At 44.2% G+C, this 13,953-nt stretch overlaps 2 protein-coding genes across 2 annotated transcripts in view; one reads left to right on the top strand and one right to left on the bottom strand.

The window, feature by feature from the left end:
- Positions 1 to 5,048, top strand: part of LOC309562980 (uncharacterized protein) — a 38,695-nt gene extending 33,647 nt beyond the window's left edge. The window contains exons 6-7 of the mRNA XM_082267306.1: positions 347 to 455; positions 4,188 to 5,048. Of these exons, the coding sequence (XP_082123432.1) occupies positions 347 to 455; positions 4,188 to 5,014 (936 nt within the window). The 3' untranslated portion in view covers positions 5,015 to 5,048. The remainder of the gene's footprint in view (positions 1 to 346; positions 456 to 4,187) is intronic.
- LOC309564361 (uncharacterized protein) overlaps positions 1 to 13,953 on the bottom strand; it is a 1,000,117-nt gene that overhangs the window by 199,922 nt on the left and 786,242 nt on the right. The window lies entirely within an intron of this gene.

Here is a 13,953-nt window from a genome sequence, read left to right as displayed (position 1 = left end):
AGGCGCCCCCCCATCCCTGCAATAAACCATTGGCCCCTCCTGCCCACCCCTTGTCCCGGGCCTGATGCCAAGCATCCTGACCTAGAGCGCCATTGGTTGTTATGGTGCTTGTAGCTGACCAGCTCACACCATAGCAAGTCATGATGCTGATCCGGGGCAAACTGGGTCCTGTGCTTGTAACACCCTGGTTGGGAAACACTGGTGTCAATATATACCAGGTCCATTCTACAGCCACCTTGTCCGTGGGTGGATGGGTAGGCAGAAGCATTTTATGTTGTATGTTGTCATCTAACAGAGTGATATCATTCTGTAAAATGGACTCTTTGTATTGTTTTGTATTATTCAGGATGAAAATCTAATTGTCATTAAAGTGGAAGCCTTAGATGAGGAAGATCTGTATGAGATGGATGATGAACCATGTAAGGAGGAGGACATCCCTCCAGAGATCAGCACAGGTGAGGAGTAAACATTACACTAAATCTATAAGAAAGTCAGATATTGATATGTCCATCACAGGCTGTCAGACATGTGACTGTTACTTTCAGCATTTATTGGCCTTTATTGCTTAAAATAATCACTATAGTTTATTGAATATCTTACAGCTAAGGCTTAATTTGCCAATTTTTTCCTTCCCTGATCCTTCTCATCTCCCACTTATCAACATGCTAATACAAGTTTTACCACTTCAGCCCCGGAAGGTTTTCCTCCTTAAGGCGGAGTTCCACCCCCCCCCCCCTCCAAAAATTAAAAGTCAGCAGCTACACATACTGTAGCTGCTGACTTTTAATATTAGGACACTTACCTGTCCTGGAGTCCAGCGATATTGGCACCGCAGCCGATGTTTCCATTGGCTGTCGGGTGCTGCCTCGGCCATTGCCAGTCAGGGAACCTGGCAGTGAAGCCTTGCGGCTTCACGGGCGGGTTTCTACAGCGCATGCGCAAAGCTCGCTGCGCATTTGGATTGGCTCTGCGGCGGAGGGTGGGAGGAGAGGACCTCACTTCTCCGCGGCGCCGTTCCCGGAAGTGGGGAAGGGTACCTGTCAAAAGCAGGTACCCGTTCCCCCCTCCCCCCTGAAAGGTGCCAAATGTTGCACCGGAGGGCGGGAGGAAGCGAATGAGCGGAAGTTCCACATTTGGGTTGAACTCCGCTTTAATAACCATTTTTTGCGATACGGCACTGCGTTATTTTAACTGACATTTGCGCGGTCGTGTGACGCTGTACCCAAATAAAATTGATGTCATTTTTTTCCCAGAAATGGAGCTTTCTTTTGGTGGTATTTGATCACCTGTGCAGTTTTTAATTTTTGCGCTATAAACAAAAAAAGAGCGACAATTTTGAAAAACAAAACTATATTTTTTACTTGATGCTATAAAACATTCCCAATAAAAAAATGTAAAAAATCAAATTTCTTCATCAATTTAGGCCAATATGTATTCTGCTACATATTTTTGGTAAAAAAAAAAAAAACACCCAATAAGTGTGTATTAAATAGGTTTGCGCATCAGTTATTGTGTCTACAAACTATAGGATAGATTTATGGAATTTTATTTTTTTTTAACTAGTAATGGCCGCGATTAGCGATTTTCAGCAGGAATGCAACATCGCGGCAGACAAATCTGACACTAAGCGACACTTTTTGGGGACCAGTGACACCAATACAGTGATCAGTGCTAAAAAAAATGCACAGTCACTGTACTAATTACACTGGCAGATAGAGGTCGATCAAAGGGTGCTCCTAGGAAGTGCTTTCTAACTGTGTGGGGGGGTGGCCTAACTGGAGGAAGACAGAGATCTGTGTTCCTGCTTAGCAGAAACACAAGATCTCCATCTTCCTCTCAGACAGAACGGTAGTCTGCCTATTTTTTTTACTAGTAATGAGGGGGATCAGCGATTTTTAGCAGGACTGCAACATTGCGGCGGACAAATCTGATACTAAATGACACTTTTTGGCGACCAGTGACACCAATACAGTGGTCAGTGCTAAAAACAAAATGCACTGTCACTGTGCTAATGACACTGGCAGATAGGGGTCAATCAAGAGTGCTCCTAGGGAGTGCTTTCTAACTGTGTGGGGGGTGGCTTAACTGGAGGAAGACAGAGATCCATGTCCCTGCTTAGCAGAAACACAAGCTCTCCATCCTTCTCTCTGACAGAACGTCAGTCTGCCTTGTTTACATAGGCAGATTGCCGTTCTGCCTCTTCCCCGAATGATTTGGTGGGTCCCAGCGGACACAATGTCCAATCACAGCAAGAGCGGGTCACCAGTAGCGCGCACCCCAGACCCAGAGCACGAGCCGACATACAGGTACGTCGGTTCGCCCAGGAGGGCCGCCCTGTCACAGTAAATCTGCTTGGGGCGGTCTTCAATTGGTTAAATAAAACCCCTCCATTTTCATTACATATTTTGTTATAGACTCAGTGACGTCATCGTTCGGTCTCTATGCGATTCAGATCATGGCTGGTGGGAGGGGCCAGTAGGGTGCGGTACATAACTTCCCGAAAACATCACGGCACCCTGCCTTTACCACTTTAAGACCGGAAGATTTGACCTGGCCTTATCTTACGATTCGGCACTGCGTTACTTTAACGGGCAATTGCGCGGTCGTGCGACGATGTATCCAAACAAAATTTACGTCCTTTATTTCCCACAAATTGAGCTTTCTTTTGGTGGAATTTGATCACCTCTGCGATTTTTAATTTTTGGGCTATAAACAAAAAAAGAGCTACAACTTTGAAAAAAAAAAACTATATTTTTCACATTCTGCTATATAACATTCTCAAAAAAAATAAATTAATTAAAAATCTAAATTTTTTAACATTTTAGGCCAATTTTTTTTCTGCTACATATGCTTGGTAAAAAAAATGCACTAATAAGAGTATTTTGATTAGTTTGCGCAAAAGTTATCGCGTTTACTAACTATGGGAAAGATTTATGTCATTTTTTATTTTTTATTTCTTTTTACTAGTAATGGCGGCGATCTGCGATTTTTTTTTTTTGTGGGACTGCGACATTGCGGCGGACAGATCGGACCCCTAACTGACATTTTTGACACTTTTGGGGGTACCAGTGACATTACTACAGTAATCAGTGCTAAAAATATTCACTGTTACTGTAATAATGACACTGGCAGGGAAGGGGTTAACCCTATGGGTGATCAAAGGGTTAAATGTATGCCTCATGCTTACTGACGTGTGTGTGTGTGGGGGGGGGGGTTCTGTGACTCAGACAGAGATCGCAGGTTCAGCTATGCTGAATCCTGTTATCTCTCCCTGTTTGTCACTGAGAAGATCCTCCTGCTTTGTTTACATAAGCGGGCAGGTTTTCTCACACTTTCCCCGACGATCGGGGAAGGGAGGCGGCGATCGCCAACTCTCCTCCTCCGGCCCGACTCCCGATGTGTCTAAACACAGCAAGAGCAAGCCTCCGGCGGCGCGCGCACGCCACTGAGACCACTAGGAATCCAGTGACGTAGGTCTACGTCGCTGGACCCAAGGGAATCCCCACTGCCTCAGTAGGATTACTATGAGCAGTCGGCAAGTACCCCCAACCCTGATGCAATCCCCTGGCCCTTAGGAGGAGTTATGCAAATATCAAAATGCCTTGATGGGTGGACGTCAGTCTGGAGGAGTGGGCGTTCTAGGCAGCCTGAATGCAAATAGGTAACACCCACACGTGTAGCTGAGCCTCCATGATTGGAAAAACTGATATCCAATTAATAAAAAGTGTGGGCCATAGACAATCAAGCTGGGGAGGAAAGATCTAGATTGGTAAACCGTACCTCATCAGTGTGAAACCAGCCTTATTGGGGGCTTAGGATAGTAGGGCTCGTTTATATTTGCAGTTTGGGGGGGCGTTAAAACCCCCAAAGTTCCATAGTTCCTTCATTGTGGCCCACAACTGAATACCAAATCACCTAATTGGCTCTTCAAAAGGTGGAGCACCCCTGATCTAGATGATGATGGTTCTTCTCCAGTCAGGAAATAAGGTGGGCTTTTTTGGACCTGCCATAGCTTCATCTGTGAAAAGATCCTAGGAAGTCATTCCAATACAGGAGAAGAACCAGTAGAACTGAGCAAGACTGAATAACTCTTGTAATTCTTCTGTTGTGAAGGTAAAAAATCTCTTGTTTTTATGCATGTCAGTGTGCATGAACCTTCATTAGAGCCCCTTTCATGTTTTCTCCAGAAGGAAGACATAAAAAGTTGAACAAAGAGGAACCTCCTATCATCGCACAAGACAAGGAGAGGCCCTATTCATGTTCCGAATGTGGAAAATGTTTCAGGGAGAGAGCCCACCTTCTTACACATGAGAGAGTTCACACCGGAGAGAAGCCATTTTCATGTTCCGTGTGTGGGAAATGCTTTAATCAAAAATCGGTCCTCGTCAGACATGAGAAAGTTCACCTAGAAGAGAAGCCGTATTGCTGTTCTGACTGTGGGAAAAGCTTCAGGCAGAAATCAGACCTTGTGGTCCACGAAAGGACTCACACATCAGAAAAGCCATATTCCTGCTCCGAATGTGGGAAATTGTTTTCCCACCGTTCGTCTCTTGTGAAGCATCAGACTGTCCACACAGGCCACAAGCCTTACTCCTGTCCGGACTGCGAGAAAAGTTTCATCCAGAAATCTGACCTCCTTGACCATCAAAGGATCCACACGGATGACAAGCCCTTTTCATGTTCTGACTGTGAGAAATGTTTCACTCGCCGGTCTTCCCTTGCCAGGCACCAGCTATCCCACTCCACAGAGAAGCCATATTCGTGCTCAGAATGTCATAAATCTTTTCGTCTCAAAAGCACAAAGTGTGAACACGAAAGACTCCACTCCGGAGAGAAGCCGTATTCCTGCTCTCAGTGTGGGAAGTGTTACGCACAGAGGTCAGCTCTCGGGAAACACGAACGAACTCACGGCAGCGAGAGGCGCTATGCCTGTTCAGAATGTGGGATATGGTTCGCCAAAGAATTCTATTTTGTGGCTCATCAGAGAATCCACGCAGAGGAGAAGCCATCTTGACGTTGGATGCTTTCTGGAAAGTCAAGAAACGTTTATTCCATATACAAATGTGCGGCACTGTCACTTTAAGAATCAATAAACATATCAACATTAAAAAAGTCCAAATGTGTATATATTAACAAACTAAAGAGTCCATCGGGTGCTGTCAAATCAGTCAGGGTTAGAGTCTCCTATCATAACCATCAGCTCTATTGGCGGACTTTATTTTAAAGGACATAATCAGATTTTTGGACATTAGTAAAGTGCTAATCAAACCATTTTAATGAACATCTCCAGTGAAGCCTAACACAACACATTTGTATGATATGGTGGTCTTGATGGCTCTTTGGAGTCTTGGTAACAGATCATTCTTATGAACATTTCCAGTGAAGCCTAATGCAGTACACCTGTATGGTATGGTGGTCTTGATGGCCATTTGGGGTCTTGGTAACATCATTCTAATGAACATCTCCAGTAAAGCCTAACACAGTACATCTGTATGATAAGGTGGTCCTGTTGGCTATTTGGGGTCTTGGTAACATCATTCTAAAGAACATCTCCAGTAAAGCCTAACACAGTACATCTGTATGATAAGGTGGTCTTGATGGCCATTTGGGGTCTTGGTAACAGATCATTCTAATGAACATCTCCAGTGAAGCCTAACACAGTACATCTGTATGATAAGGTGGTCTTGATGGCCATTTGGGGTCTTGGTAACATCATTCTAATGAACATCTCCAGTGAAGCCTAACACTGTACATTTGTATGATATGGTGGCCTTGATGGCCATTTGGGGTCTTGGCAACAGATCATTTTAATAAACATCTCCAGTGAAACCTAACACAGTACATCTGTATGATATGGTGGCCTTGATGGCCATTTGGGGTCTTGGCAACCTCATTCTAATGAACATCTCCAGTAAAGCCTAACACAGTACATCTGTATGATATGGTGGTATTGATGGCCAGTTGGGGTCTTGGTAACATCATTCTAATGAACATCTCCAGTAAAGCCTAACACAGTACATCTGTATGATATGGTGGTCTTGATGGCTATTTGGAGTCTTGGTAACAGATCATTCTTATGAACATTTCCAGTGAAGCCTAATGCAGTACACCTGTATGGTATGGTGGTCTTGATGGCTATTTGGAGTCTTGGTAACATCATTCTAATGAAGATCTCCAGTAAAGCCTAACACAGTACATCTGTATGATATGGTGGTCTTGATGGCCATTTGGGGTCTTGGCAACAGATCATTCTAATGAACATCTCCAGTGAAGCCTAAGAATGTACATATGTAGGATATGGTGGTCTTGATGGCCATTTGGAGTCTTGTTAACATCATTCTAATAAACATCTCCAGTAAAGCCTAACACAGTACATCTGTATGATAAGGTGGTCTTGATGGCCATTTGGGGTCTTGGTAACATCATTCTAATGAAGATCTCCAGTGAAGCCTAACACAGTACATCTGTATGATATGGTGGTCTTGATGGCCATTTGGGGTCTTGGCAACAGATCATTCTAATGAACATCTCCAGTGAAGCCTTAGACTGTACATCTGTATGATATGGTGGTCTTGATGGCCATTTGGGGTCTTGGCAACAGATCATTCTAATGAACATCTCCAGTGAAGCCTAAGACTGTACATCTGTATGATATGGTGGTCTTAATGGCCATTTGGGGTCCTGGTAAGAAACATACACTAAGAGGACAAATGTTTAGCAGTGAACAACTTTTTAAAAAAGAGGGGTGGGAAGGAAGCCAATGTTCTTGCTTCTTCGATGATAAAGTTCTTTTTTGGCATGCTTATGGAGGGCCAGGCTAAAAGCTGCTTAAAGTGTATCTATGGTCAAAATTTTTATTTAATTTTAATTATTTCTAGCCTACTCCTATTACTATGAATGATCTTGAAATTTGTACATTTTCTTTATGAGGAATCCTAGACATTTCTTAAATTCCGTGACACGTATTCACTACTGTGTCACACATTTCACAGAGCCTGTATGAACTACAGAGGTGCTGGGGGATGAGTATCTGGAGGTGGTGTAAATATATGAATCAGAACTTGCAACCAACACGTTACCATGGGACATGTGGTCCATTGAAATTTAACAGCAGAGGAGAAGCTACAAAGCATGCTGGGAATCCAGGAAGTTGTGTAAAGAAATGGTCAGCAGACAGGCAGTACTCACAACATGAAAGGAGATTTTTCAACTAAGCTTGCATTGGATTGACATATATAACTATTATATTGTTAAGACAAGGCTGATATTATAGAATGAAAGTGTATGCTGTGACTATAGATCTTCTTTAGGAAGAGGATCTGGAGGGTGCTTGCTTGTAATTGTTCCATAATCATCTTTTGTGTGGATCAGGAGCTGCTGAACCTGGATGCACACAACAAGCAGAAGCCTTGACATTCTAACCCCTTGACGCCGATGTAACATGCAGCCTTCTGCTTCAAGGGGTTGTATTGAGGTGATATGCAGCTGCAGGCTTTACCCCGTTATCGTTTTTAAGAGCCGACGGTCCGCTTTCTTGTAATAACAACCAATGCGACTAATCAGCCTTTTGGCTGATATTACAAGCAGCGGGAGGGGACCTCCAGCTGCCTTCCACCGCTCTGCCCAGGTCTCCCCTCCCACTGCGACGTGCCGGCTGGTCGGAGACCTGAACAAAACTGAAATCAGTTTTGATCGAGTCTTGGATTTAGTAACCCGGAAGTGAGGTCACAACATCACTTACGTTTTACTGGAGTCTTAACCTCCCTGGCGGTCTGATTATGTCAGGATTTCTGTGCTAAAAGCGGTACATTGATTTGTATGGAAATGTGTTGTTTTATATTTTAAAATTCACCTTCCCCTGCGATCCCCCACTGCCCTCCAGCCATCCTCCCGCTGTCCTCCCAGCCGATGCCGGCACTTGTTTTCCGGGTTCCCTTCCCTGTGAGCGTTGCGATGCAGGGGGGTGGAACCGGCGACAATTTCAAAAATGTAAATACACTAAATGAGATGATAGAAAGCTGTGATCCTAATGGATTACACTGTATCATCCCATTTCACCACAGGATTCCACCTGGTGACTTTTCCATTGCCCTGCCTGTGCTTTTCCAGTGCTTTGTGCCTGGAAAATAGAGAACGACCACGGCGTCCAAAAAGCGTTCTTTTTGAGCAATAGCGCTTTTAGACGAACTGGAAAACAGCGACAGCGAAAAAGAGTTACTTGAAGAAATGAACGATAGCGATTCAAGGGAAAATTGGTCATCAGGTACGGAAAGTGGCGACGATTCTGATGTTTCTTTCGGCTCTGATCAGGTCTCCATGTAAACACCGGGAAGTGATGTCATAACATTACTTCCGGGTACTCAGCGCCAGATTTAAAAAAATGACAGCATTCAAAACAGCCAAACTTGGCGTTTTTAATGCTTTTAAGTGCAGACCCCTCCACAAGAGTACCTGTCAAAAAGAAAAAATGTAATGTACGAAAATATCGGCCGATACCGATATGCGATGACCAAAATATCGGCATCGGCAATATAAAAATGATATCAGTCGATCACTAGTATAAAATGCACCTTTTGCTTCTGTGTAATGTTTAAAAACAGATGCTTATGTGTAGAAAAGTGCAAAGTTTTGAATGGAGATGTAATAAATGTTCAGACGACTTTAGTTTCTGTAGTCTCGCCTTTTAAAGAAATAAATAAAGGGTTTTGTTTCATTGCCAACTTTCTGTTCATATGGTTTCTCATATGGTTTCTAATTTAGCCTAACAAAGTAGGGGGGGGGGGGACTGAAATGTGACGCTACCAGAATCCTCTTCACCTCTCCGGTCAGCTCTGTGTTTTATTAATAGAGATAAGAGAGATGTCATGTGACCTCCCAGAATCCTCCTCACTTCTCCGGTCAGGTCTGTGTTTTAATGATAGAGATAAGAGTGATGTCATGTGACCTCCCAGAATCCTCCTCACCTCTCCAGTCAGGTCTGTGTTTTATTAATAGAGATAAGAGTGATGTCATGTGACCTCCCAGAATCCTCCTCATCTCTCCGGTCAGGTCTGTGTTTTATTAATAGAGATAAGAGTGATGTCATGTGACCTCCCAGAATCCTCCTCATCTCTCCGGTCAGGTCTGTGTTTTATTAATAGAGATAAGAGTGATGTCATGTGACCTCCCAGAATCCTCCTCATCTCTCCGGTCAGGTCTGTGTTTTATTAATAGAGATAAGAGTGATGCCATGTGACCTCCTGGAATCCTCCTCACCTCTCCGGTCAGGTCTGTGTTTTATTAACACACACAGTGCGATAGTTACAGGTGTACAAGGAAAGGCATTTATTGGCTACAGTGAATGACAGTCAAAGTACTTGTTTGCACACCCCAGGGTTTCAGTTCTTCTCCAGATCTGCTCATCACCTGTGTCTCTGCTCTTTAATTGCCCCCCCCCCCTCCATCTCCTGTGTCTCTGCTCTCTTTCATTGTTCCTGCTTATGACCTCTGTCTGCTCTCCTTCTTTGTCCAGGCTCACCTTATGTAACTCTGCTCTCATTCATTGTCCCTGCTCATCTCCTGTGTCTCCACTTGGAAAACTATCTTGCACCGTCCTGCAAGAAACAGACACGTAGAATTGCACAGTAGAAACAAGCGATATTCATATTTTCTGTGCACATGTTTTGTCTTCCCTTCTTTGGTATGAATTGTTTGGCTCCTTCCTTCAGTTCCACACTGTCCATCTTGCCTCTCTTCGGCGTAATGGTAACTTGCCTGAACAAAGTGACAGTGAGCAATGGGTTATAGGGAGAGCAGCCTGGAGGTCCTTGGTCTGCAGGGTGTTGCTCAACTGCAGTCATATCTGTAGTGATATAATCGTAATCACGGGTGTGATAGACCAGTGGCCCCCCAATACCACATATTGAAGTGGGGTGTTATCTGAGTATACTTTTATAAGTGTATTTGTGTCCTGCAACAATATTGTCTCTTTTGCTGCATTAACTCTGCTACACACAATGCCAAACTCACTGGCCAATTTTTTGAACAACTGGTGTGATAAACCAGTGGCCCCCCAATACCACATATTGAAGCGTGGTGTTATCTGAGTATACTTTCATAAGTGTATTTGTGTCCTGCAACAGTATTGCCTCTTTTGCTGCATTAACTCTGCTACACACAGTGCTGTAGTGATATAATTGTAGTGGTAGTAGTATTAATTAATTATTACTGTCATGCGAGTTATTCTTGCAACGACCCAGTTCTTCCAGAGAGATGCATTTATTGAGACTTCACAAAAGTCAACAGAGGTACATACAAGATGGATGACAGGACATTTCTTTCACCTTCAGAGAATCCAACTTCTCCTGTCATAGCTTAGCCAAAACAACCCATTTCCTAATATACTTTTTTTTTTCCACATTGAGGACCAGTATAAGCAATTTGATTGGCCAGTTTTATTAGGCCTTTGATCTGCTTTTGTATTTCTGGGTAGATAATGCCCCCCTTCTGGCTATGGACAACTGCAGTCCTAAAACCCTTCAGGAAATTTCCTAATTTGCATTCTTTGACTACTACTGTATTTTTCGGACTATAAGGCGCACTGAAAATCCTAAAATTTGATCAAAAACTGGCAGTGCGCCTTATAATCAGGTGCGCCTTATATATGAAAATAGAAAATTTACCATTAACTGGATGGTTTAACCAAAAGGGTGCAACCACTGGACATAAGTGTCAATCGTTCCTTCAAGGCGAAACTGCGAATCACGTGGGAAAACTGGATGATGGAAGGAGAGCACTCCTTCACGAAGACCGGGAGGCAACGCTGGGCCAGTTATGCCACTGTGTGCCAGTGGATAGTGGATGCCTCGCATAAAGTATCCGCCAGAACTGTCATCCGAGGGTTCGCGATGAGCACCTGCCAGTAAACCTTATAAGCCTTATAATCCGGTGCGCCTTATATATGAAAAAAGTTTGAAAATTTACCGTTCACTGATACTGCGCCTTATAATCCAGTGTGCCTTATAGTCGTGAAAATACGGTAAATAGGTTGGCTCTCAAAGGCTGAGGTGGTCTTTCATAAAACCTTTCAGGAAATTTCCCAATTTGCATTCTTTGACTACTAAATAGGTTGGCTCCCAAAGGCTGAGGTGGTCTTTCATTAAAATTAACATAGCACAGGGTCATTACCTGCCCCTTTGATATGTAAAGGTCAACCTGGTTTGGTCAGTCTCTGTTCTGGTCAACAAGTCCCCTTTGAAATGCCTAAATATCTATTACCTTACTTACTTTTGTGTTAAATGGACTTGTCACTGGCCTGTCCTATATGCCTGAGTATATATATATATATATATATATATATATATATATATATATATATATATGTCTACTACAATATCAAGTAAGCTAGTATGAGTCAAGCAGAAGGGAGGCAGAGGCGAGGAGGTGCTGTGGCCGCACAGAGAGGCGCAGGATCTGCCGGAAGAGGTCTGTCCTCCTCTCTGCTGCCAACTGCTGAGACAAGGTGAGGGTGAAGACGAGCGGGGTGCCACAGCTGCATCAGAGGTGTGAGGGCCACATGAAATGGCCGGATTCAGCCCCTGGAACTTGGGATTGACACATGTGCCCTAGAAGAACAGGCACATCTTCGCCTCCCCTTCCAAACCAGACTAATGGACGCATCCTGCCCCCTCCGTCCACCCCAAACAGATGGACGTATGCTGGCCTCGTCTTCACCCTCGGACTGATGGACATGACCTGCTCCCTTATTCTACTCTAGACTGACAGACAACTCCAGCTCTCTGAATAGTATACTGTATAAGCGTGGCAGTTTTGGGTAGGCCAGGTTCCCCAAAGGGTTCTCCTGTCTCTTGGAGACTCCCTTTATGAGACTTCTCTGCCATAGGTCCTGCTTCTGTGCTTCCACCTTCTTTTGTCCTGAATTCCTCCTGCTGCATTTTTAAATAAATATATATACACACTATATTACCAAAAGTATTGGGACACCTGCCTTTTCACGCACTTGAACCTAATGGCATCTCAGTCTTGGTCTGTAGGGTTTAATATTGAGTTGGCCCACCCTTTGCAGCTATAACAGCTTCAACTCTTCTGGCAAGGCTGTCCACAAGGTTTAGGAGTGTGTCTATGGGAATCTTTGACTATTCTTAAAGAGTGGGGTTAGGCACTGATGTGAACGAGAAGGCCTGGTTCACAGTCTGCGCTCTAATTCATCCCAAAGATGTTCTGTCGGGTTGAGGCTAGAACTCTGTGCAGGCCAGTCAAGTTCCTCCAACACAAAATCGCTCATCCATGTTTTTATTGACCTTGCTTTGTGCACCGGTCCAAATCATTTGGCGGAGGGGGGATTATCGTTTGGGGTTGTTTTTCAGGGCTTGGCCCCTTCGTTCCAGTTAAATGCATCAGCATACCAAGACATTTTTGACAGTTTCAAGCTCCCAACTTTGTGGGAATAGTTTTGGGATGGCCCCTTCCTGTTCCAACATGACTGCACACCAGCGCACAAAGCAAGGTCCATAAAGACATGGCTGAGCGAGTTTGGGGTAGAGGAACTTGACTGGCCTGCACAGAGTCCTGACTTCAACCTGATAGAACACCTTTGTGATAAATTAGAACAGAAACTGCGAGCCAGGCCATCTCATCCAACATCAGTACCTGACCTCACAAATGTGCTTCTAGAAGAATGGTCATGAATTTCCATAGACACACTCCTAAACCTTGTGGACAGCCTTCCCAGAGGAGTTGAAGCTGTTATAGCTGCAAAGGGTGGCCCAACTTAACCACTTACCGCATATCAACGTACCGATACGTCGGTACACTTTGCGGGTTTATACCGGGATGATGCCTCTAGCTAGAGGCATCATCCCGGTACCGTGGTTTGAAGCCGGCGGTCGACTTTCCGTCGGTAACGACCGATGCGGCTCGGGAGCCGCTCGATCGTTACCCGGGGGGGCGGGAGGCGACGTCCCCCCCCCTCCCGCCGCCTTCCGTGGCTTGTACCGGGGCTCCCGTCCCACCGGGAGCCCCGAGCACCCAGCCGGCACGTCCGATCGGAAACGGCATCGATCGGGTCTCCGTTGACGTAACCCGGAGGCGGCGTCCATGACGTCACTTCCGGGTTACTGTGCTGCAAAAGGCGGCAAATTTAAAAAACGGCTGTATGCAAAAATGCCGTTTTCGGCGTTTTGCATACAGGGAAGTGTAGTGGAGGGGTCTAGGGTCTTTTAGACCCTCGATCCCTCCATAAAGTGTACCTGTCACACATATTGCTGTCACAAGGGATGTTTACATTGCTTGTGACAGCAATAAAAGTGATCAGATTTTTATTTATTTTTAAAAACCTGTAATAAAGTTTAAAAAAAATAAAAAATAAATAGGAAAAAAAAAAAAAAAAAAATTTCGCCGTCACCGTTAGCTCGCGCACAAAAAAAAACGTATACGCAAGTCGAGCCGCGAATTAAATCGCTGTTCAAACCCCACATGTGAGGTATCGCCGCGATTGCCAGAGCGTGCGCAATAATTTAAAAAAAGAGCTACACTCTACCTCTAAACTGGTAACCGTTAAATAAATTTAAAGCGTCGCAGATTGAGATCTCTATTGACCGTAGTTTGTCGCCATCCCACGGGGGGGCGCAATTTTAAACCGTAACATGTTGGGTATCTATTTACTCGGCGTGACATCATCTTTCACAATATACAAAAAAATGGGCTAACTTTACTGTTTAGTATTTTTTAAATGCAGTGAAATGTGATTTTTCAATTTTTTTCCAAAAAAATGGCGTTTTAAAGACCGCTGCGCAAATACCGCTTGACAAAAAGTTTTGCAATGACCGACATTTTATTCTCCAGAGTCTTTGCTAAAAAAATATACATAATGTTTGGGGGTTCTAAGTAGTTTTCTAGGAAAAAATACTGGTTTTAACTTGTAAACAAAAAGTGTCCGAAATAGGGCTGGGGCTT

This window comes from Pelophylax lessonae, assembly GCF_965119305.1.
Source record: "Pelophylax lessonae genome assembly, chromosome: 9".
Classification (NCBI taxonomy): domain Eukaryota; kingdom Metazoa; phylum Chordata; class Amphibia; order Anura; family Ranidae; genus Pelophylax; species Pelophylax lessonae.
This window is presented reverse-complemented; position numbering and strand designations above follow the sequence as displayed.